The sequence below is a fragment of the Mesocricetus auratus genome, unplaced genomic scaffold (assembly GCF_017639785.1).
Source record: "Mesocricetus auratus isolate SY011 unplaced genomic scaffold, BCM_Maur_2.0 Super-Scaffold_100007, whole genome shotgun sequence".
NCBI lineage: Eukaryota > Metazoa > Chordata > Mammalia > Rodentia > Cricetidae > Mesocricetus > Mesocricetus auratus.
In genome coordinates this window covers 83763095-83784933 of record NW_024429191.1, presented here as the reverse complement: position 1 = coordinate 83784933, position 21839 = coordinate 83763095, and the positions used below count along the sequence as shown (strand labels likewise).

Genomic DNA, 21839 nt, shown 5'->3' with positions numbered 1-21839 from the left:
GGGAACCTTTCTCATTCCAGTCACCACAAGTAAACAAACATGTCTCTGCTCGAGGAATCTCTCTCCAGAGACTTCAGAATGCAGGGCTAAGATCTAAGGACCGGTCTCTTGGGACATAGGTGTTTCCTGGTCTCTGCTGGTTTATGGTACCCTCTGACTGCCTGACAGACACCTTATGAGCATGCTCTAACAGGACCTTTCTGGTCACTTTCCTATACAAGGCCAAGTCTTCAGAGGTTTGGGGAAGGGCTCCTCTTGGAGTCCTGGGATGCTCTTGACCTGTGCAATCACTAAGCAACCTTCACAAAGGCCTGACCGCAGGTGCAGAAGCAGCTTCCAGTCCTGTCAGGACAAACACTGCTACTCCATGACCTTCAAGGGAGGCCTGTGCTCCCTTCTGGATGGCCAGCACCATGGTGAAGCTACAGCTGCTCTCCTTAGCTGAGCCTCACCCACTTTGAGCTCTCCTTCTGAAGGAGCAGAGCCTACAGAACACTGGATGTATTGTTGGTGTGTGAGTCTTTCCTTACAGAGGAGCCCTGAGCACTGTCGTCAGCTGCTAAAGCTGTGTCTCTCTGCTCATTCACAGAAACACCACTACCGAGAGCTCCCCGTGGAGGTTCAGGAGACGCTGGGCTCCATCCCTGATGACTTTGTGCGCTATTTCACATCACGCTTCCCCTACCTCCTCTCACACACCTACCGAGCCATGGAGCTGTGCAGGCATGAGAGACTCTTCCAGACCTACTACTTGCACGAGCCCACAGAACCCCAGTGACTCCAGACGCGCTCTGAGCTAGGGCAGCCCCTCTAGTCTGGTGGCCCAACAGTGACCATGGGCCCAACTTCTGCATTTCATAGCTTGCTACCCCTGGGATTAGCAGGAAGACTAAGCTTCTCAAACCAAGTGCCTTGAGCTGCTACCCTGCAGCCAGAAGAGGACAGTGCTGATCCTAGGAAGCAGGAGAGGTGGCCCTTCATGACTACAGACAGCTGAAGCCATGTGGCCCTGAAGCCTTGTAGTCGGGGTTGTGTACAAAGGTGGGCCTGTCCCAGAGGCTGCAAAAGGAGCAGCACCAACGTTCCCTGGATGAGCTTGCTTCCCTTTCACTGGATGAACTCTCTTCCACTTACATTTCTTTCTAAAATTCCTGTGGGGAGGCACTTTGGGGGCCTTTCAGTGAGGGAGTAGAGGAATCCTGTTTTGCCTGCATGCTAGGAGCAGCCTGGCTGGGGTACAGCAAGTGCACCCTCTGCTAGAAATGGTTTGAGAAACACAGCGTGCTAAGGAAGAGGGCGATCAGAGGTGTTGTCCTGGAGACAGGAGGCTCCTCCACGTTACTGGTAGCCTGTGTTGCCTTGTGCAGCAAGTTGTAAATGTGGGCATGGAGTTAGAGACTGGTTAGCCATGCATCTGGACAGCTGAGGTATATCTGTGGGAAAGGAGGATGAAGAGGAGGTCAGTTCTGGGTATGGTGCTGGCCCAGCACAAGTGGCCTAAATAGTAGCCCCTGATAGACTGAATCCTGGCCATGTGAGCCAGAGATGAAGAGTTCCCTAGCCAGGAAGGCTGCTAAGACCAGACAGGGACAGAGACAGGTATTCGGGGCCAAGGGTCACTTGGAGGGCTCAGAACCAGAAGGAGAGTGATAGGGCCCTTCTGCCTCAGAGGATAGCGATGAGCTTACACATGGTGAGCAAAGCCCTGGGGTAGAGAACCAAGGCCAGGGCCACCGCACGCTTTTTAGGCCAGATTTTCTGTTTCTGGCAAATTTTAATGAGTGTATTTTGATCGTATTGCAGAAAGCTGCATTTGCTCAAGTAAGTTAAATGTAGCTTGATGCTTGTGAAAAAGAAATGCAAGATATATCTTCTATTTTGTGTAATACCAAAAATCGCCATTCCCTCAAGAATGCAGAACATTGTCTAATGTGAAAGAGTAAGGCATTCTAGCAACACTACGTAAATGTGTTCCTGTCAAAGTAATTATGTCAGTACCAGTTTTCTCTAAAATTAATTTTAACTTTAGTTCCAGTCAGAATTTACTGTCTTCTCCCTCCCAAGACCTTAGAGGTTAGAATGCAGTCAGGGGGAAGATTTTGTGTGGGCTCCCTAGAGTTAGTGAGGTCTCTACTGTGCAGTCCTGATGAGCTGAGGCTCCATTCTGCTCTGTGCTGAGAGTAGCCTCGGCAGCTTCTGCACTGACTGGAGCTGTTGCTGCTGCATCCCCGAGAGGTCTTCTGGAGGGCTGGTACCAGGGCCACTTACCCAAAGCTTCCTCTGCTGCTGTAGAATCTGATTCCCTTACTTTCATAGTGGCTAAAGTGAACTTTTTCTTAATCTCTTACATCTTTGATCCTCATGGGTGACCCTGTTTAGACCTTGGGACCTCAGTCCCGTAGTTGGCTTCCTGCTCATCACTGTGCCAGGGGGTGCAAGAGGGAACAGCCCAAGACCAATGCAGGAGGTGGAAGCCGTGCAGTCTAACCAGTGCCTGGGGACTGCTGCTTACCCTGTTCCTCACAGCTAAGCTTCCCTTTGGGAAGTGCTGAAGGCTTTTGTAAAAGCCAGCTTGGTATTACCTCCCAGTTTGCCTGGGGTCAGCTTCTCAAAAGTCCTTGCCACTTAGCAGATCAGTTCCTAGCCAATCAAATTTCCAAAAGTCCTCTATTGATCATACTTATTTGAAACTTTCTGTAGAGCTAGGTGGGACATGAGACACTTGGGACACAGATGACAGCACAGAAAGACTTGTGCCTTAAAGCCTCGTGAGAGTCATTAGCACACAAGCATCAGGGCAGAAAGGAAACTCAAGTGGGTAGGAAGGATGTATATTTGGGGTTTGCCCCACTTGTGCCTTAAAACTGTCCATCTCAGAACCAGTCAGCTTGTGGTCAGCTCGCCTCTGTGTGTCCTCTAGGAACAAGGCAGTTGTTAGCTCTCTGGGTGTCACGAAAACACTGGGCATCTGGGGTGCTCAGCAAGAGATGCTGTCTGCCTTCAGGCCCGGGCAGCTCTGTGCATTGTAGCATCTTGAGAGGCTGCTGGGATCCCTGGAAGACTGCCCAGCACCTTCAGCTTTAGGATGGAATCGAGCTGTGGGATGTTATCTTTGTTAAAACCTTGTCTTGTGTTGAGATTTAAGTTTAGGAAATGTGCCGAGTCATTAAGCACCAAAGCACTTGCACTTTTGGGAACATAGGTATCACTGGGCCATCTAGAGACTGACGTGAACCTCTGCAGAGTTGTCCCCTGCTCTCAGTAAAGCAGTAACTGTAGGCTCTTCCCGTGATGCATTACAGAGAAGGTGGAGGTCTGGGGTCAGCAGACGCAGCCAAGTGCTCTCTACCCAACATGGGATGAGAGGCTGCTCAGACTCCACTTGATTTTATGGAGGACTTGTGCACATGTAATTCAGTCAGCTGCTGCTGTGACCCATCTGCAGAGTCACCTCTGGCTGCAAGCTCTCCTGTGCTGGTCACTTGCTTGTCATCTGCAGGGCTTTGGTCCTGTGTGACGTTCTGCAGGTCCCACCCTCCAGCTCTGCCAGGATTCTTCCATCTGCTTCTGGCTCTGTTCCTTGTTCATTGTCTTCATCATCCAGAGGTGCAGAAAGAGCAAGCAACAGCTGCCCTCTGAAATCCCTCTTCATGTTTCTCTGTGATTGCTTCTCCAACAGCTCTATCCTTACCCATCACTCACATCTGGAAGCCAGGGTGTTGGCCACCAGGGGTCTGCTTCCCCTGAAGGTTATCAGACCTCCAACTGAGGTCTGAATTCTTTGAAGCCAAAGTGCCTGCTCTCTTCCCTATTCTTGGTTTTCATTATAAACTAGTGATTGGCCTTCCATGTGTAATTCTGGTTGCTTTGGGCACTTAGGTCTCTTATGTTGTTTCTAGAAAGACACAGAGGCTGTGTCATCTGTGCTGAGCCTCCCTCTGGAGCAGCCTTAGCTACACTGCTTGCCAGAGTCCTGTGGCCTCATGTCTCCTGTTGCCCATGTGTTTGGTGGGTATAGTATTCCTTCCCAGTGTCCCTAAAACTGTGATGGGGAGTCCCCACTCACCTACTCACCTAAGCATTACCAGCCAGCTATGTGGCGTCCCCATACAAGGACCTTGTGTAGTTCTTTTTGCAACGACCTATTTATTGAATCTATTTATATTTATTTAATTTTTACTCTGAAGTTATCTGGTTACAATTGCACTTGCTTAAAGCACATCAGATCTGTTTTGAATACCCTGACCATTTTAAAACTGGAAAAGGAAAGTCACACTGTATCCTGCCACCTTATGGTAGCCTTATCTGTAAAGGGTAAATAGTTTGGTCTGGGTAAAATGTTAATTTTTAGACGATTTTTTTAAAATCATGTGCCATGTGTCTTCTCTGTGGACAGGTAATTGTTTAATTGATATGTGCTGATTGTATGATTCACTCCTCTTCATGGAAACTAAAATATTCTTTTTAGCTTTATATTTTATAAACTGCCAGATTGTACAACTTTTATGTGTATTTTTTAAAGCTCATGATATGAGGGCCGTTATCTAAGGTAAACGGCCTATTTTTGTACCTCTTGTACAGTTTTATAATTCTGCTCATTGATGAAGGTGATTTATGCTGAGCCAACCACAAATAAAGGTAGTTTTAGATTTGGGAGTCGCTTTGCTTCTTAAAGACTGGAGCGCCGCTTGAAGCAGGGAGCAGGCCCACCATTTTCATCCATGGGTGTAGCGTCTGAGTGGCCTGAGCAGCTGGCTAAGCTTGTGAGAAAAATGGGTCCCTGGTATTACGGGCTGGGTTTAGAGCTAGAACACCCTCCTTGGGGCCTGGTGAGGGTGACTGCCTTGAAATGTTCCTGAAGTTATTATTAAGCTGAATTTCAAGAAGGTGGCCCATTGGGACTGACCTGCCACACATTGGGAATTAGGCTCCCAGTCAGTCTGGGGTATGTATGTGATGAATAGGACTCTGGACTGAGATACCTGGAAAGAGAGAAGAGCTGTGATTAGCTCCACTAACAAAGCACCGGGAGTGGGACATTCTGAACTGACATGTTAGCAGCTCATCAGATAGCTGGGCCCCCAGGGGTGTGCTCATGCAATTTAGTCAATTAGTCCATTTAGTCTCCCCATATGTTTTCTCATCCTATCTGGAGAAATTGTGCAGCCTCCTAGTGCTCTTCCCCCAAGACAAAGACTATTTACAAAAGACAGACCTTAGGAGCCCACTAGCCCCAGAAGAACTTATCAGGCACTGTGTGGATGCTAACCATCCCTCCCACTTCATTCCTTAGCCTAGAAGGGTTCTGAGCCTTAGGATCATACCTTCCCCCTGAAGTACTAAATCTTGGACCCGGCCCTGTCCCCAGAAGACTGAGACCATCCTATTCCATGGTCCATAAAAGCCGACTGAAGTTCGGCCCCCAGAATGACACTACTGAGAGATGGTAGAGCCTTTAAGAGGTGAGGGCTTGGGAGATACAGGAGTGCAGTTAGGTCACTAGGAATGTGTCCAGGGGATCTGGACTTCTCCCCTTCCTCTCTGTTTTCTGGTTACAATAAGTAATTCTCTCTGTTGACCTCAGGGTGACTAGAGAGGCTGTTGACCAGATGGGACACCAGGTAGGTCTATGCCCCAGAACTCTATGATCTCATTACAGTCCCTCCACCCCTACCTCCAGGAAACGCCATCCTGATGTCCACTGCCTCCCAGAGTAAGAATCAGGCATGAGTTGTCTGGGAGGAGCAAAGGAGGCTGGGAAAGCCACTGTGGGAGATCACAGTTCTCATAACCTTCCCACACAAGAAGAGGGTCACAGCCAGGCACCACCATACACTAATGACTATATTTGTGGCCATTTAACCTGGTACTACTCACTGATTTTTAAAAAAGGGCAAACAAACCCTATGCTTGTTGGATTTTTCCATTCCCAAACAGCCACACCTGGCTTCTTAAGAAAGAAACAGTACATTCCCCCTTCTGGTCCCCAGTTGAGCACACTGGGGTTTTTTGTTTGCTTGTTTCGGTTTTGGTTTTTGAAATAGGATTTCTCTGTGTAGCATTGAAGCCTGTTCTGGAACTCACTCTGTAGACCAGGCTGACCTCAAACTCAAAGACCTGTCTGCCTCTGCCTCCCAAGTGCCAGATTTAAAGGCATGCAATACCATGGCCCAGTGAGCATACTGGTTTTATTGGTCCATGAAATGGAAGTTAAGAGGGAGGGGTGCTGGTCACAGTCATACTTGCCCTTAATCCCAGCACTCGAGAAGCAGAGGCAGACAGATCTCTGTGAGTTTGAGACCAGCATAGACTACAATGCAAGAGGATTGCAATGAGTCTAGCTTGATCTTCACAGATACCTCCTTCTACATGCCTTCCCTTCAGCTCCGCAGCTCCTGGATGTTTATGGATACATTTTTACATCCATGTATATCACCCTCCTCAAAATAGACTGGGCAGTGGTAATGCACATCTTTAATCCCAGCAACTGGGAGGCAGAGGCAGGTGGATTTTTGTGAGTTGGAAGCACGCCTAGCCTACAGAGAGAGTTCCAGGACAGCCAAGGCAACACAGAGAAACCTGTCTTAGGGGGAAAAAAGGCCTCAGGATACTGGAGAGATAGCATAATGGTTAAGAGTGTTAGTTGCACTGGGCGTTGGTGGCTTTTACACGCCTTTAATCCCAGCACTAGGGAGGCAGAGGCAGGTGGATCTCTGTGAGTTGGAGACCAGCTAGTTCCAGGAAAGCCTCCAAAACCAGAGAAATCCTGTCTCGGAAAAAAAAAAGTGTTAGCTGTTCTTCCAGAGGATCCCAGTTCAGTTCCTGGCATCCACGTGGGGCGTCTCACAATCACTTGTAACTCCAGAGGCTCCAAAGGTCTCTTCTGGCCTCTGTGAACACCTGGATGCAGATAATACATATATACATGTGATTAAAAACAAAATAGCCCTTCAAATTGCCTGGTGACTCACACCTGTAACCCCAGCCCTTGGGGGGCTGAGGCAGGATTGCCACAAAGTCTAGACCAACCTGGGCTATCCAGTGAATTTCAGGCTAGCCTGGACTAAAGAGTGAGATCCTGTCTTAAAGCACACAGCTTCTCAGGAACCCATCTGCATCCAAATCTACCTTTGAACAAGAAGGAATGTTTGGTACAGCCACCCTGCCCAGAGATGTAATTCTCTTGCCTTTAGAGTAGGATGCTTACTCTGTCCACCACTAGGAGGCTCTCGTGTGCTGTCCTCCCCAATTCCTCCTGCAGTGGATTGTTCAGATGACCAGTCTGGATGCTGATCTGACTCCACACTCTCTGGTGGGACCACCTTGAAATGAGGCTAGGGTCCAGACCAAAGAAGACCATACATGTATGGGTGTTTTGACTGCATGTATGTTTGTGCACCACACACATGCAGTGTCTGTGGAGGCAAGAAGAGGGCATCAGATCCTCAGGGACTGGCATTACAGTTGTGAGCCAGTGAGTGCTGGAAGAACTCTTAACCGCCCAGGGACCTGGCTTTCTGAACCCAACTCCTTCATTAGCTGGCATTTTCTAAGTAACCCACAGCCACAAGCTGTTCTCATTGCGAATTAACACTGACCAGAATATATGCCACTCTGTCCCTTGTAGAGTGAGGATGATCATGGAACCGGGCATTCTGTGAACCCCTGCAATAGTACAGGTGCCACAATGTCCTTGGACATACTCTACAAAGACACAGATAAGCACATGTCCAAGTACCGACTGTGACAACCAAACTTCATTGGGTGCCTATTCTTTACAAGCCCTTGATCGATGTTTTATAAATAGTAAACACTTGATTCCAAGCTGACCCACAGTCTCTTCTTTGGGCTCTCAGCCAGTGACTCTCAGTCTACCATGAAACTCTGGACTTCTCTGCCTTGGTCAACACTTGACTCTTTCTGCTGGTGGTTAGTTGGCAGTTACTAAAATTGACAGCCCTTCCTTATTCTGCTGAAACTGTGTGTACACCCCTCACCTCTACCTCCCAAGGGAGAAAGGGGGTCAACTCAGAATAAACAACCATTAACAATGTGCCTGTGCTAAGCCAGTAGTAATACAGACATCCCAATTGCTCTTTACAATGTAGAGTACAAGTTTGTGTTTATAGAATATGTGAAAGTGTCCCCTCTGTCCTCCAATCCCATAGCAAGAGACGGTAGAACCTTGCCTCCTGGCTTGAGCTGTGACTGTCTCCTCTACCATTTCCATACACTGCCCTCACTAGAAGCCAAACCAATGCCCGCACCTAGGACTGTAAACCTCTAAAACTGAACTAAATATTTTTTTCTTTCTAAGTTTGATTACCAGGGTTGGAGAGATGGCTCATTGGTTAAGAGCATTGGCTACTCTTCCAGAGGACCAGGGTTCAATTTCCACCATGAACATGGCAGCTCACAACTATCTGTAACTCTGGTTCTAGGGGATCTGAAGCCTTCTTCTGGCCTCCATGGGCACCAGGAATACATATTATACACAGACCTATACACATAAACAATACAGAAATAAATCAAGTACCTCAGGTGTTTTGTAGTGACAATATGATGCTGACTGATACAGATGTCTACCCCAACAGATACTGCTAAAACATTGTAAAGCATTGGTGACGTCAGTCCTTGGTTTGTCAGCTGTGTGGCAGGACAGCTAAAAACTACTTTAAAGCCAGGTGTTGTGGTGCACGCCTCTACTCCCAGCACACAAGAGACAGGTGGATCTCTGAGTTCAGGCCAGCCTGGTCTACATAATAAGTTCCAGGGCAGCCAGGACTACACAGAGAAACTGGGGGTGGGGTGGGGTAATGCTTTGAAGAAACCGAGGCTCAAAAAACGCTGAGAGAAAGTGTTCCAGGGCCAGCAGACCCTCAACATTCACAATCTGGAAGAATCTGTGAGCTCCGAATAAGATCTAATTTGTGGTTTTGCTGAGCCAGAGCTCTAACTGCTGTGGATGTGAAGCTGGCCCGTGAAGCTGGACAGCCGTGGATGTGAACCTAACTGACTGGCTGTCCAGTACCCACCCAAGCCCCGCACGCGCGCGTGCGCACACACACAACTTTCATACTCCCTGCTTGTTAAAACAAACCCACTCTGCTAGAGAACACGACTGGCTAGTTGGGACTACAGATGTGAAGAGATGATGGTTTTAGTCACTAACAGGTTTTCCTGAAGTGTGGGACACAGCCAGATGGGGTTCTGTGCTGCTAACTGGACAAGCACAGAGGAACAATGAATGGCTCGTTCCATCAAAGGCCTCAAGAAACTGCACATCGGGCTGGAGAGATGGCTCAGAGGTTAAGAGCACTGGCTGCTCTTCCAGAGGACCTGGGTTCAATTCCCAGCACCCACATGGCAGCTCACAATTGTCTGTAACTCCAGTTCCAGTGGATCCAACTCCCTTAAACACACATGTATATGAAAATTAAAAGAAACTGCACGTCAAGGGTATGAACGAGTCAGCATTTCTTCTGAAACTCGCACAGAGTGGTCATCTGATACAGCAATTCCACTTTTGAGTATTTGCCAAAGAACTGAAAACCTAGATTGCCCGTCCCTTTAACCATTTTCAAGTGCATGGTTCTGCAGTATTATATGCTCACACCTTTCTGCAGTGGCTGGCACAGTCATGGAAGGGACAGCTACATTTCTAGCTGAGAAGCTAAGAGGAAGGAGCGTGATCCCACAGCGTCTTTCAAGGATGGTCTCCAAGTGACGTAAGGATCCCACACAAAGTCCTGGCTCTTTGAAAAGATTTTGTTTTAGGTCAACATTCCAGAGTTCTCCGTGGACGCTTGGCCCTGTTGTTCCTTCCTGGGCAGTGAGGAGACAGGGCACTGAGATAAGGAGCATGAGGAAGCCTGGAGATGCTCACTTGATGGTGGCCAGGGAGCAGAGGAAATAAAAATAGGAGTTTGAACCGACAAGGTGGCTCAGCAGTGTATGCCAAACCTGATGACCTGAGTTCAATCCCCAGGACCCATGGGGTAGGAAAGAGCTGACTCCCACAAATTGCCCTCTGACCTCCACAGTGTGGCATGGCATCTGCATTCGTGAGCATGCACACACTAAATAAATAAATGCAGTAATACTTCTTAAAGACACTGGGGCTGGGAGGCGATGGCGCTCCATGTTAATACCAAGGCTGGAGAGGCAGAGGCAAGCATATCTGTGACATTAAAGCCGGCCAGGACTACACAGAGAAACCCTCTCTCGGAAAACAAAATAAAGACAACGGGCATTTTCACGCCACGTTCGAATGTAGCAGTAGCACCGTGTCCAACTGTGGGCAAACAGAACCGTGGCTGTGAATGTGGAACAGTCCGTAGCCTCAGACACAGTCATTCCGCCACACGCCACCACAAGGATGAAGCCAGAGGAGGTCACGCTGAATGAAGTGAAGCCGGCACTAAAGGACCCAGGAATGGCGAACACAGAGGTAGAAAGCAGAGTGGGAGTTGCCGGGGACTGGGGAAGGAATGGAGAATTACCGGCGTGGATCTGCAGTTTCAGTCTGGAAAGGTGAAAAGCCCTGGAGATGATACAGGGCGAGTGTACTACTAGCTACACAACTGTGTGTTTGAAAAACCGTTAAAGGCATAGTAGCTCGTGATAGCCCTCAAGAGGCTGAGGCTGGGAGGCTGAATGTGAGGCTAGCCTGGTCTGTATGGTGGGACCCTGCCTCAGAAAAAAAACAAAGAAACTACATTAAATAATAAGTGTTGTTGGGTACATCTTAAGACAATGTGGAGAAAACGCCAGTAGCAGTGTTAAAATCATGTTAATTTGGTGTAGAAACCAGGGCACAGGAAACACGTGACACCTTAGGAGTTAAATGTTGAACCGCTAGAACTTACCACATTGTGACAAGGTTCCCAGTTGGCAGCATCTGAACCCGGCACGGTAAGTCACAGCCTCTGGCTTCCCTGCTTCCCCTCCAACGAGCCCAGCAGCATGGGACTTTTGGGCTGTTTAAGTGCCTGAATTCTGCTCTTTCCCTCTCTCTAACCCTCGGCTCTCCACCCCACTCTGGTACGCAGTGGTTGGAGGATCCCCAGAGGGAGTTCCTCCTTCAGGGCTTCTGAAGCTCTGGTCTTTGTCCCCAGCCCACCACCCTGGCCCCGCCTTAGTGACTGTTTCCTGTTTTTTGCTTTCTTCCTTCCCTTCCCCCTCTGGGTGGCATCCATGTAGGTGACAGATTTAGAAACATAGCCCTGGATGGCCTGGAACTCCCAGAGAACCACCTGATTTTATTTCCCTATTTCCCGAGTGCTGGGATTAAAGTCATGGGCCACCACACCCAACAGGTCCACAGCTTTCTAACCCCCAAGTCCACATGGGCAGACCCACGTGGGCTAAGACCTGGAAAGGGACAGTCCCTTCTTTCTCTCTGTATCTCTCTGTCTGTCTCTCTGTCTCTATCTATCTGTCTGTCTGTCTGTCTCTCTCTTTCTGTCTTTGTGTGTCTCTCTGTCTCTCTCTCTGTCTCTGTCTCTTTCACTGTCTCTCTCAGTTTTTTGAGACAGGGTTTCTCTGTGTGGCCCTGGCTGTCCTGGAACTCGCTCTAGACCAAACTGGCCTTGAACTCGAAGATCTGCCCGCCTCTGCCTCCTGGGACTAAAGGCGTGCACCACCACTGTCATCCAGTCCCTTCTCTCAAGTGAGCACCACGGTTCTCTTCCTGAGAACATGCCAGTCAGTGACAGGAGCCATTAACACTGTGGTTCACACTCCCAAGCCTCCTCCTCATCATCATCGTCATCATCATTATTCAGGAATTTTCCTTTCCTCTTTGTATTTTTGTAAAATTGAACAGTAATGTGTGAGAAGTCTGTGACATACCTGTCACCATAGTGCACAGAAATATAACAGCTATGGGTAAAATGTCACTAAAGCTTTCATGGACTTAACTTCTCAGAGGCCACTTTATTTTCATGCACTTGCTAGAATTTTGTGTTAGTTTCTTCTCTGAAGTGTTCAGTTGTACAAACATGCTTATTTTTATTGTGTGAGAAGTTACACAGTGCCTAGCATTCCAGGTACCTTAAAACATCAACTCTTTTAAGCCAGATGTGGTGGCAGCTGCCTGAAATCCTAGCGCTTGGGTGGTAAAGAGAGAAGAGTCAGGAGTTCAAGGCATATATCGAATTTGAGGCCAGCCTGGACTACTGAAGATTTTTGTCTCAAGAAGGAAAAGTGAACTCATTTAACTCATACAGCAACTCTATGAAGGAGACCAAGAATCCCATTTTACAGATGAGGGAGTACAAGCATAAAGAGACTAAATGATTTGCCTAGGGTCATCTATGTTTCCCGAGTCTAGGGACAAAAGTTCTTCCAGGACGTGCACGTATCTAAGAGAAGAACTGTTCGTTGCAGGGAGGCAACTACTTAGCTTTGGGCTGGAGAGGTCGCTCAGGGGTTAAGAGTGCTCGTTCCTCTCATGGAGAATAGGCGTCCATCCCCAGCTCTCTGATGGTAGCTCCCAGTCACCTTTAACTCTAGGACATCCCACACCCTCTTCTGGTCACAAATACATAAAAATACCAAATAAAATAAGTCGGTTTTTATTCAGCTTGACAAGATAGTATTTTGTTGTTCCTCGGGGAACCAATATACTCTCCCATTAGTAACTGTAAAAGTTGTTATTGTCCTGTAACATCTCCAAAAATTGACCTTTAGATTTCTTAACCTCTGCCAACTTAGTAGATGTGGTTTCCATCTTAATTTCCTGGCTACTGTTGAGCTAAAGTAATGCCCTCTTTCCTTTGACATTGTTTTGTGGGTTTGATGCGCTCAGTTATCAATGGCTTGTTTATTTTTCAGTGCTGGGCTAGAACCCAGGGCCTGTGTGTGCCGGGGAAGTGTTCTACCTATTGAGCTACAGGCCTAACCCTGTCCTTTATGACTGACAGTTTTGAAATCTTGATTAATACCTTACCCTAATGACATAATACCCTCCTATATTTCCTTGTCAATGTTTCTAGAGTTTTCTTTCACACATAATTACTCACTGTGAATGGAATTGAGTTCTCCAATTGAAGTGATGTGGGCATGCCACCCCCCCAACCCCCCCACCCCACCCCCACCCCCGCATCTGGTTAATCAGTTGACCCAGCCTCACATAACAGACATTTCTTTTACCCAGCCATTCACATTGCCTTGTGCTAGTCAGGCGCGTTTCTAGGCTCTAGACACTAGGACCCACTTATTTACTCTCCCTATACCCATACTAATATTTTATATTAAATCTCAATAATCAGAGAGCAAATTGCCCATCTTATTCTTCCCATTCAACTCGATCCTTTTATCTTTCCACAAACACTTTATGATCAGCTTTCAAGTTCCATGCACAACCAACCTTATTAGGATTAACTGGAATTTCACTGAACCTGCATATCGGTTGAGAAGGTAATTGCCGTTCTTTTATATTTTATTACATTTTATTGTAGGGGGCACATGCATGCCATAGCACATGCAGAGGTCAGAGGACAGCTTGTGGGAGTCAGTTCTCTTCTTTTACCACTTGGGGCCCAAGGATCAAACTCAGGTCATCAGGCTTGCTGGCAAGAGCCACCCTCTGAGTCAGCCGCCTCAGCAGCCCCCACCCAGACGTTTCATTTCTTCTCAAATTAAATCCAAAACGTTCATTTTTCTGAGGCTTGGTTTACTTTGTTCCATATTTTATGGAATACATTATTTTATAGTCTCCTCTATTTTTTATTGTTGGGCAAGGGAGTTGAGAGTAGCCCAAATTGGCTTCAAACTCACCGTCCACCAATCTCAGCATCTAAGTGGTGCTGGAATTATACAACTGAACCAGCACACTGGGCTTTTGTTTGTCTTTTAGACAGGGTTTCTCTGTGTGATCCTGGCTGTCCTAAAATTCACTCCTGTAGATCAAGCTGGTCTTGAACTCAGAGATTCACCTGCCTCTCCCTGCCTTCCAAGCACTGGAATTAAAGGCATGGGCCACCACCACCTGGCTAATTTTTACTTTTTTAGTTGTGGTACTATACATATAAAATGTTTATTTATTTTCAGCCAGGCACGTTCACTTTGTTCCAAAACTAATCTTCGGAAGCGATCTTACAAAATGAAACTCCCCCTAAGAAAACTCCCGCTTCCCTTCCAGCCCCTGGCAGCTTCCCTTCTCCTCTCTGTTGTGCCGAGCCTTTTTATAACCCTGCTGTGTTTCCACAGTTGTTCTGCTGATGGCTCTTTGCTTTCCTTTTGAGCCTTGTCAGGAAGTTTCCTCTGGCCTTCTGCGGCCTTGCACGTCCCTCCCAAGGGTCTCTGGGGAATCCGCCCCTCACAGTGGCTTCCTTTGCCCCTGCTCTAGTGGGCTTCATCAGTTACCACAGCTGCCTGTCTCATGGAGATTTCACTCTTTCCTAGGTACGTGACCTTGACCAAGCCACTCAGCCTCTCTGTGCCTGGGTTTCTCCTTCTGGGAGATGATTACAGTAGGAGCACTTGAGCTTGTAGAGTTTAGGAGTAATTAGTTAATAATTACAGAGTACTTGGACAGTGCCCAGCATGAAGCGGGTACAGCTGCGTGTCCCGACACATTGCAATTAGTGACAAGCCACATGTACAACAGGGGTCCCAGAGAATTACATTGAAGCTAGAAAAGTCACACCACCTAGAGACTGAACGCATTGCTCCCAGATCCCTGGTGACAGTAGTGTCAACCTACTGTACTGCAGTTGTGTTCAAATAGAGCATGCACAGTTATGTACATGAGGTACGTAGTATTTGTCCTGTACCATCTAGGTGTGTGTGGACACACTACAATGCTCACACAACCACAAACTGCCTGATGGTGAATTTCTCAGAACTTGAATTACAGTGGGAGCTCAAGGCCTGGGTGGCGCTTAGTGAGACCCTGTCTCAAAGTGAAAACACCAAGTGTGCTAGGGACACAGCCTGGAGCACTGGCCTAGCATGGATGAGGTCACGGCGTCTGAGTCACCAGCATCCCCAAAATGAAAACAGCACTTGTTCCCTCCCTAAGTCATGTCTGTCAGTGTTGCTGCACTATTATCTCCACTCTTGTTGTTGTCATTATTATTATGTTATTACCCAGAGGAGGTCAGCCTCCACTGTGTCACCCAGACCCTTCCAGTTGACCTGTTCCCTGTCCCCAGCACTCTGTCAACCTCATGTGAGATCAGACCCCCTGACTTCACTCCACTTCTCCCTCTTCTCTCTGTTACTCTGTCGGCCCCTTCTCTCTGGCATGACCCCGAAGCCCAGCATCGCCATGCAGGGACGTCTGGATCCACGCTGATAACAGCTGCACCAGCTAGCTGTACACTGTAGTCCGTACTCAGCACTGTGAGAACGGCCGGATGCCATAGTACTCTCCAACCCAGAAACCTGGGCCACTGGTGGAGCCGTTGAAGCTTCCTCTGCTTGACTTCTGGAGGCTGTAGTGGTCTGGGAGCTGGCTTCCTGATCTCAGATAATGAGCCCTCAAAACTCTGGGCTCCCATAAAAGCTCACTGCCTGTGAGAAAGCCTGCCTGGAAGGCACTGGGTTCGAGGCTTCCCAGACCAAGGCCCTGCCTGGAGGGAGGATGCGCAAGAAGGCACTAACTGACAAGCCCATAAAAGGGCCAGGATTTGGGACTAGGCTGTAGCTGGTCTGTTCCCTGACTTCCTGGGCCTGGACCACTGGACACCATTGTGGGCTGCCCTTTTGCAATCTCTGAGCCCCAAGTGGGCCCTGCATTGTGAGTTAGGGCCAGGCTTCTCCTGGAAACTAATCAAGGCATTAAGGTGTGCAGACACAAGCAGGGTATTAGCCGGGGACTACTACATGACGCTGTTCTAACTTTGGATATCATCTTTCCAGAGATGACTACAACAGAGGTCCAGTGGGATTCAGGGTCTGAGCCTCATTCTGCCCATGCACAGAAATAGGAATTCCATGTGTACACACATGCACACAAAGACACACATACACACACACAAGTGCGTTCACGCATGCTCTCCCGCGGGCCACACACACTTCCCTGAATGTGAGCTTCTGTTGCTCTCCTAACCCCACACAGGGAGCAAGCCACATGGGAGGACCGTGCTACACCCCTGCTTATCAGCTGCTTCCCGGTTTCCTCTGCCTGAATTCTTGAGGGCCTGAAGGCTTGGGAGCTGGCCTGTGCATATATGGCTTCCTGATCTCAGATAATGAGAGGAAATGAGATCATTGGTGCAGAGAAGACTACGGATTTCAGGCCAGAGCTCCAGCCTTCACTCCCCAATCTGTGGTGTCCATCTCTCCATCTCCCTCCAGGCAGCCGTCGGCTGTGCCCCTGGAGCCCGTAGACCCCACAGACCCCACCTGAGATGCCTTCTTTTGCTTGCTGGAGCCTGCCTATAACCCTTCTTGCCCTGCTCTGCTGCCCAGGTAAGCGGTCCCCAGGGTTCCCAGCACGTGGCATCTTAGGGTGGGGAGTTTTGCACTGTTCCTTGGGCTTCATGTTGGGGAGGAGGGCATCCTAGCCACAGGGGCCTCTCTCCCATGGATACAGAAGACTGTAGCAGCCTGGCGTTGGCTTTCCATGGCCTGGGGCAGTGGCTAGGATCATGGCATCTGGGTTACTGGATAGAACAAACCCAGGGTTCCGAGAATGTTGATATGATAGGCTAACAAGGTTGGATGGTGAGTAGTGGGTTAATAGGGGACCAGGAAGGGATGCCAGGGTCTAAGCAAAGGAGCCAGAGTGCCAAAGGGGCCTAGTGAACAGCAGAGGGCAGCAGAAGACACTGCACTCACTAGGACAGCAAAATGAAAATGAAACCCTTTTCAGTGGGTCAAGGAGACCTGGAAGGACATTAGGTGCTGAGTGCCCGCGCCTTAGACAACCTGCCTAATGCTTTCAAGCATGCTTGCACTCAGGACCCCGGGGAGGGCACATTAGCCCTCTTAATGGATGCAGAAACAGGGGCTCAGAGAGAGAATGCGTCTAACCCTAGGCCGCCCAGCCAGTGCATGGCAAATGTTGAATCCGAATGCAGCACTGTCTACATGGAAAGCCCCTCTTTCGCCACTGACTTACATACCCCTAGCCGATGGCTGAGTGGGCTGTGTGGGAAGGTAGGAAGCACAGGCCATCCTGGCTCTCCAGTGCTTCATGAGAGCATGCGCCCAACAGCAGGTCTGGGAGTCAGTAGTCCCCTTCATCTGGAGCATGCTCCCACAGCACATGCAAGGGTCACTTCCTCCCTCCATCTTTGCCCTAATGTCAATGTCATTATCTTTTGTTAACCATGTTATTAAAAATGGAGTCCCTCTGGGCAATGGTGGCACACACCTTTAATCCCAGCACTCGGGAGGCAGAGGCATGTGGATCTCTGTGAGTTCGAGACCAGCCTGGTCTACAAGAGCTAGTTCCAAGACAGCCTCCAAAGCCACAGAGAAACCCTGTCTCTGAAAAAAAAAAAAGAAAAAAGAAAAGAAACTGCCCCCCCCAAGAAAATGGAGTCCCTCCACTACCTCACCTCTCCTCCCTATCCCTGGAGCTTACCACTACCCAAAGGGCATCCTGGCAGTTCCCTATGGTTGTGTGAGCCCAGAGCTTCCTTCCATTCTCAGAAGTGTCTTTGTGACAGAGGGAACTTTGAACTGGAGCTTAAGGCAGCCAAAAATTAGCCTAGTGCTGACAGACAGAGGGACTAGAGGAAAGGACACAGGGAATCACAGGGTGGTGGCCTCTATGGGCCTGACCTGGGAATGGGGCAGAGGGACCAAAGGTGACCTGTCTTCTTGAACCTTAATTACAACTGCTGTTATTGATCTCTGAGGGCAGGCGTCAGAGACATCTGCTGCCTGGTATCTCTGCTGCCTGGTACCTTTGGTCTTACAGGGTCTGGTGAGAAGGCCTTTGAGGTCTACATATGGTCGGAGAAGCAGGTAGTAGAAGCCTGGGAGTCTTGGAAAGTCAACTGTAGCACCAACTGTGAGAACCCGAAAGTGGGCGGTCTGGAGACCACCATGAATAAGACGGTGCTGGAGGAGCACCCCCAGGGGAAGTGGAAACAGTTCTTAGTTTCAAACACCACCAACGACACGAAACTCATCTGCCACTTCACCTGTGCGGAGCAACAGCTCTCGGAGCATCTCAATATCACAGTATTCCGTGAGTGTCTGTGAGTGGCCCACGGCTCCCGGGCTCCTGACCCGCAAGCAGGTCAGGCCCGGGGGCTCTGCTTACCCCCTTGGTTGACTCCATGAGCCTCCTACACCCCAGAAGCAGACCGCACAGGTTTTGAATCTTGCTCCAAGAAGGTCAGTCCAGTCAAGGTTTGCCCAGATCTAGGAGTCAGTTCCTACCCCAGTTCAGCCACCAGAGAGCTCCACAGGCAGTGGAGAATCAGAGGCGCCAGTGGGCTTCATGAGACAAAGGAGTTCCTAGAGAATGCCATGAACGAGGGAGAAGGTAGAGGAGCCTCCATCCCCTGAGGACCCGTGGCAAATGTGCGGGCACTGTAAACACACCTGTCAGGATAAGCCAGGGTTCCCCAGGTGTCTCACTGCTACCCATTGCCAACCTGATGCATCAAAAAATAGAAAGATGCTCTAACTCCTGGGGTGGGGGTGAGTGGAGTTTAAAAGGGAGCCAGGGTACCGCCATAGCCCTTATTCAAAAGGGAGCCAGGGTACCGCCATAGTCCTTATTCAGCTCTTCAGGTGCCCACGTGCATAGTTCATAGGTGCTCCCTTCCAAATGCTCACAGCACAGCCACCCAGATGGTTAGTGTGAAAATTTGTGCTCGGTATCTGGAGGGAATGGAGACAAGTCCAGATGTATATATATGTGTGTGTGTATACATATATATATGTGCATACACACACACACACACATATATATCCTTCTAGTTGTGTGTGTGTATACATATATATATATGTGCATACACACACACACACACATATATATATATATCCTTCTAGTTGCGTCTATGATCTTGTATCTCCTCTTTGTAGACCCCCTTTCTATTTTCCAAATCATGCCCACAGAATTAGCACCCGGGACATCCTCCATCATACATTTCCTCTTCCTCCTCCTTCCAATGAGCAGGCCAAACCCGAGCGCACTTCCTCTCTCTCAGGTCCAGTTAGGGACCTGGGATGCCGGGAGATGGGCCCTGACCAGGCTGGGCCTGCAGAGACACAGTTCCATCCTGAGTGGCCTTCCTCCTTTGTCTTCTACAGAGCGTCCAGCTCAGGTCACACTGAGGCTGCAGCCTCCTCGAGTGATTGTGGGTGAAGCCTTCACCATTGAGTGCACGGCCCTGGCCGTGAAGCCCCTTGAGAGCCTCACGCTCACTCTGCTCCGTGGCAGAGAGACCCTGCAGAACCAGACATTTGGGGGAACTGAGCGTGAGGCAATGGTCAGACTCAACAGTACAGCTCTGACAAAGGAGGGCCACAACTTCTCCTGCCAGGCTGAGCTGGACCTGCGGCCCCATGGCGGCTACGTGATCCGCAGCATCTCTGAGTCCCAGATCCTCGAAGTCTTTGGTAAGGAGACTGTGGCCCGAGAGGGGCAGAGGCGGCATCCCTCTTGGCAGCTTGGGGAAAGAAAACCCTTAGAAGAGAAAACTCTTAGGTGGTTTGATGTGCATGAATGATGACAGAATCCTGAGGGCTCTCTCTCCAAGTTCCAAGCTGAACCCTAACTTTTCCAGAAGTCAGGAGAGCTCAACTAGTAGCTAGACCATTGTTGAGCATTGTGTAGCCTTGACCATGGTAGTGAGCTCTCTCTAGCCATGGCCCCTTTCTACAATGAGGAGACTGGCTGGTCTGACCCTCAGGTTCCCCCGAGTATTGCTGCTCTGTGACTCTAGGTGGCCAAGCCTGTTATAAATGAGTATGCTTTTTTGTTTTGTTTTGTTTTTCGAGACAGGGTTTCGGAGCCTGTCCTGGAACTCGCTCTGTAGACCAGGCTGGCCTCGAACTCACAGAGATCCACCTGCCTCTGCCTCCCGAGTGCTGGGATTAAAGGTGTGTGCCACCAACGCCCCCGTGAGCTTGCTTTTTTTTTAACTCTTTTTTTTCTTTGGGGGCCTGCCACCCAGTTCCCAAATAATCACACAGAGACATTCTTTCTTATGAATGCCCAACCTTAGCTTGACTTATTTCTACCCAGCTTTTCTTTTTTTTTCAATATTTATTTACTTTTATTTTATATGCATTAGTACATGTAACAGTGTCAGATCTTGGCCAGGCATTGGTGGTGCACGCCTTTGATCCCAGTACTCGGGAGGCAGAGGCAGGCAGATCTCTGTGTTCGAAGCCAGCCTGGTAACAGAGCGAGTTCCAGGACAGCCTCCAAAACAATACAGAGAAACCCTGCCTCGAAAAACCAAAAAAAGAAAAAAAAAAAAAGAGTGTCAGATCTTGGAGTTACAGTGTTGAGTTGCATATGGGTTCTGAGATCTCTGGGAGAGCAGACAGGTGCCCTTAACTGCTGAGCCATCTCTCCAGCCCCTAGCCAGCTTTTCTTAAATTATCCTGTCTACCTTTTGCCTCTGGGCTTTTACCTTTCTCTATTTCTGTATCTTTTCTTCCTTTCTTATTCCGTGTCTGGCTGGGTGGCTGGGTGGCTGGGTGGCTGGGGCCAGCATTTTCCTCTCCTCCTTTTCTCAATCCTCCTTTTTTTCCTTTTCTTCTTCTATTTATTCTCTCTGCTTGGCAGTCCTACCTGTCCTTTCTCCTGCCTTGCTATTGGCCATTCAGCTCTTTATTAGACCAATCAGGTGTCTAAGACAGGCAAAGTAGCACAGCTTCACAGAGTTAAACAAATGCAACATAAAATAATGTGACACATCTTTGCATCATTAAACAAATGTCCCGCAGCGCAAACACGTGTGACACATCTTCGGCTAATATTCCATAGCACCAGAACTACATACTGGCCTCAGGGGCTGCTGGAGGAAGGGTTTCTGCTCTGTGTTATAGCCAGGAGAGTAGGTCACCTTCCTCTTACATGTCATAGTGGGGGCAGGCACCTCATGCCACTGCTCTCTGCTACCAGGCTGACTGTGGAATGCACAGTGGGCAAGGGGTAATGTGTAGACGCCCTGGGGTGCTGGCATCTGAAAAATCTCTAAATCTGTTGCCTCTCCCCTCTCCAGAGCCTATGCAGGACAACCAGATGGTCATCATAATGGTGGTGGTGTCAATACTGCTGTTCTTATTTGTGACATCCGTCCTGCTTTGCTTTATCCTCGGTCAGCACTGGCACAGGAGGCGGACAGGCACCTATGGGGTACTAGCTGCCTGGAGGAGGCTGCCCCGAGCCTTCCGGCAACGTCCCATGTGAGCTGAGGTTGCCAGGCCCCTGGTGGCTGCTGGAACTCAACGTGGTGCCTTCAGGGTGTGGCCTCGCTGAAGGACTGTGGCACAAGACTCTGGGAACATTTCCCTTTGTAGCCTCAATACCAATAGCTGGATTTCACTCTGTACCCTCCATGTCTGCTCCTGGGAAAACAAGACACCACCTGTGACAACGAAGGTACCAAGTGTTACCTGCTCACCCTGTGTCTCCTCTTTTCTCCCCACCTCCCTGCTCTTCCCCAGAGCTTTCCAGAACCTGTGCAGCCCAGACCCCAGACATCTATCCACACCATTAGCAACGGATTTCCTCCTGAGGTCCCACGAGGGGGCGGATGTTCTGTTTGCACATGGCCCTGGGAACCTCAGGTTGTTCCTGGTTGAGCCGGCACATGGCTCTGGTTGTCCTTTCTGCCAACAGAACCCAGCAAAAGAAGGCTCAAGGAAGCCGAGTCAGCCGTAATGGCCTCCTGAGCTGGCCTTTTCCC

General features: G+C 49.1%; 2 protein-coding genes and 1 long non-coding RNA gene across 5 annotated transcripts in view; 2 read left to right on the top strand and 1 right to left on the bottom strand.

Moving 5' to 3' along the window:
* Ern1 (endoplasmic reticulum to nucleus signaling 1) overlaps window positions 1-4656 on the top strand; it is a 91066-nt gene extending 86410 nt beyond the window's left edge. For both annotated transcript variants that reach the window (XM_040749950.1, XM_040749951.1), the window contains exon 22: window positions 590-4656. In XM_040749950.1, the coding sequence (XP_040605884.1) occupies window positions 590-778 (189 nt within the window). In that variant the 3' untranslated portion in view covers window positions 779-4656. The remainder of the gene's footprint in view (window positions 1-589) is intronic.
* On the bottom strand, window positions 2816-11094 carry LOC110340890. Its single transcript, XR_002382724.2, has 2 exons — window positions 10869-11094; window positions 2816-4982 (listed from the first exon to the last, which is right to left on the bottom strand). It is a non-coding gene; the product is annotated as an uncharacterized LOC110340890 (long non-coding RNA).
* On the top strand, window positions 10807-21531 carry Icam2 (intercellular adhesion molecule 2). Of its 2 annotated transcripts, XM_013113178.3 has the most exons (5): window positions 10807-10914; window positions 16309-16422; window positions 17882-18154; window positions 19228-19536; window positions 21153-21531. In XM_013113178.3, the coding sequence occupies exons 2-5, from the start codon at window positions 16362-16364 to the stop codon at window positions 21338-21340; spliced, it is 831 nt and encodes a 276-aa protein (XP_012968632.1). In that variant the 5' UTR covers window positions 10807-10914; window positions 16309-16361; the 3' UTR covers window positions 21341-21531. The 2 variants fall into 2 exon arrangements, with proteins under 2 accessions (XP_012968632.1, XP_005070066.1); XM_005070009.4 differs by lacking the exon at window positions 10807-10914 and having other exon boundaries at window positions 16214-16422.
* Window positions 21532-21839: the final 308 nt, after the last annotated feature.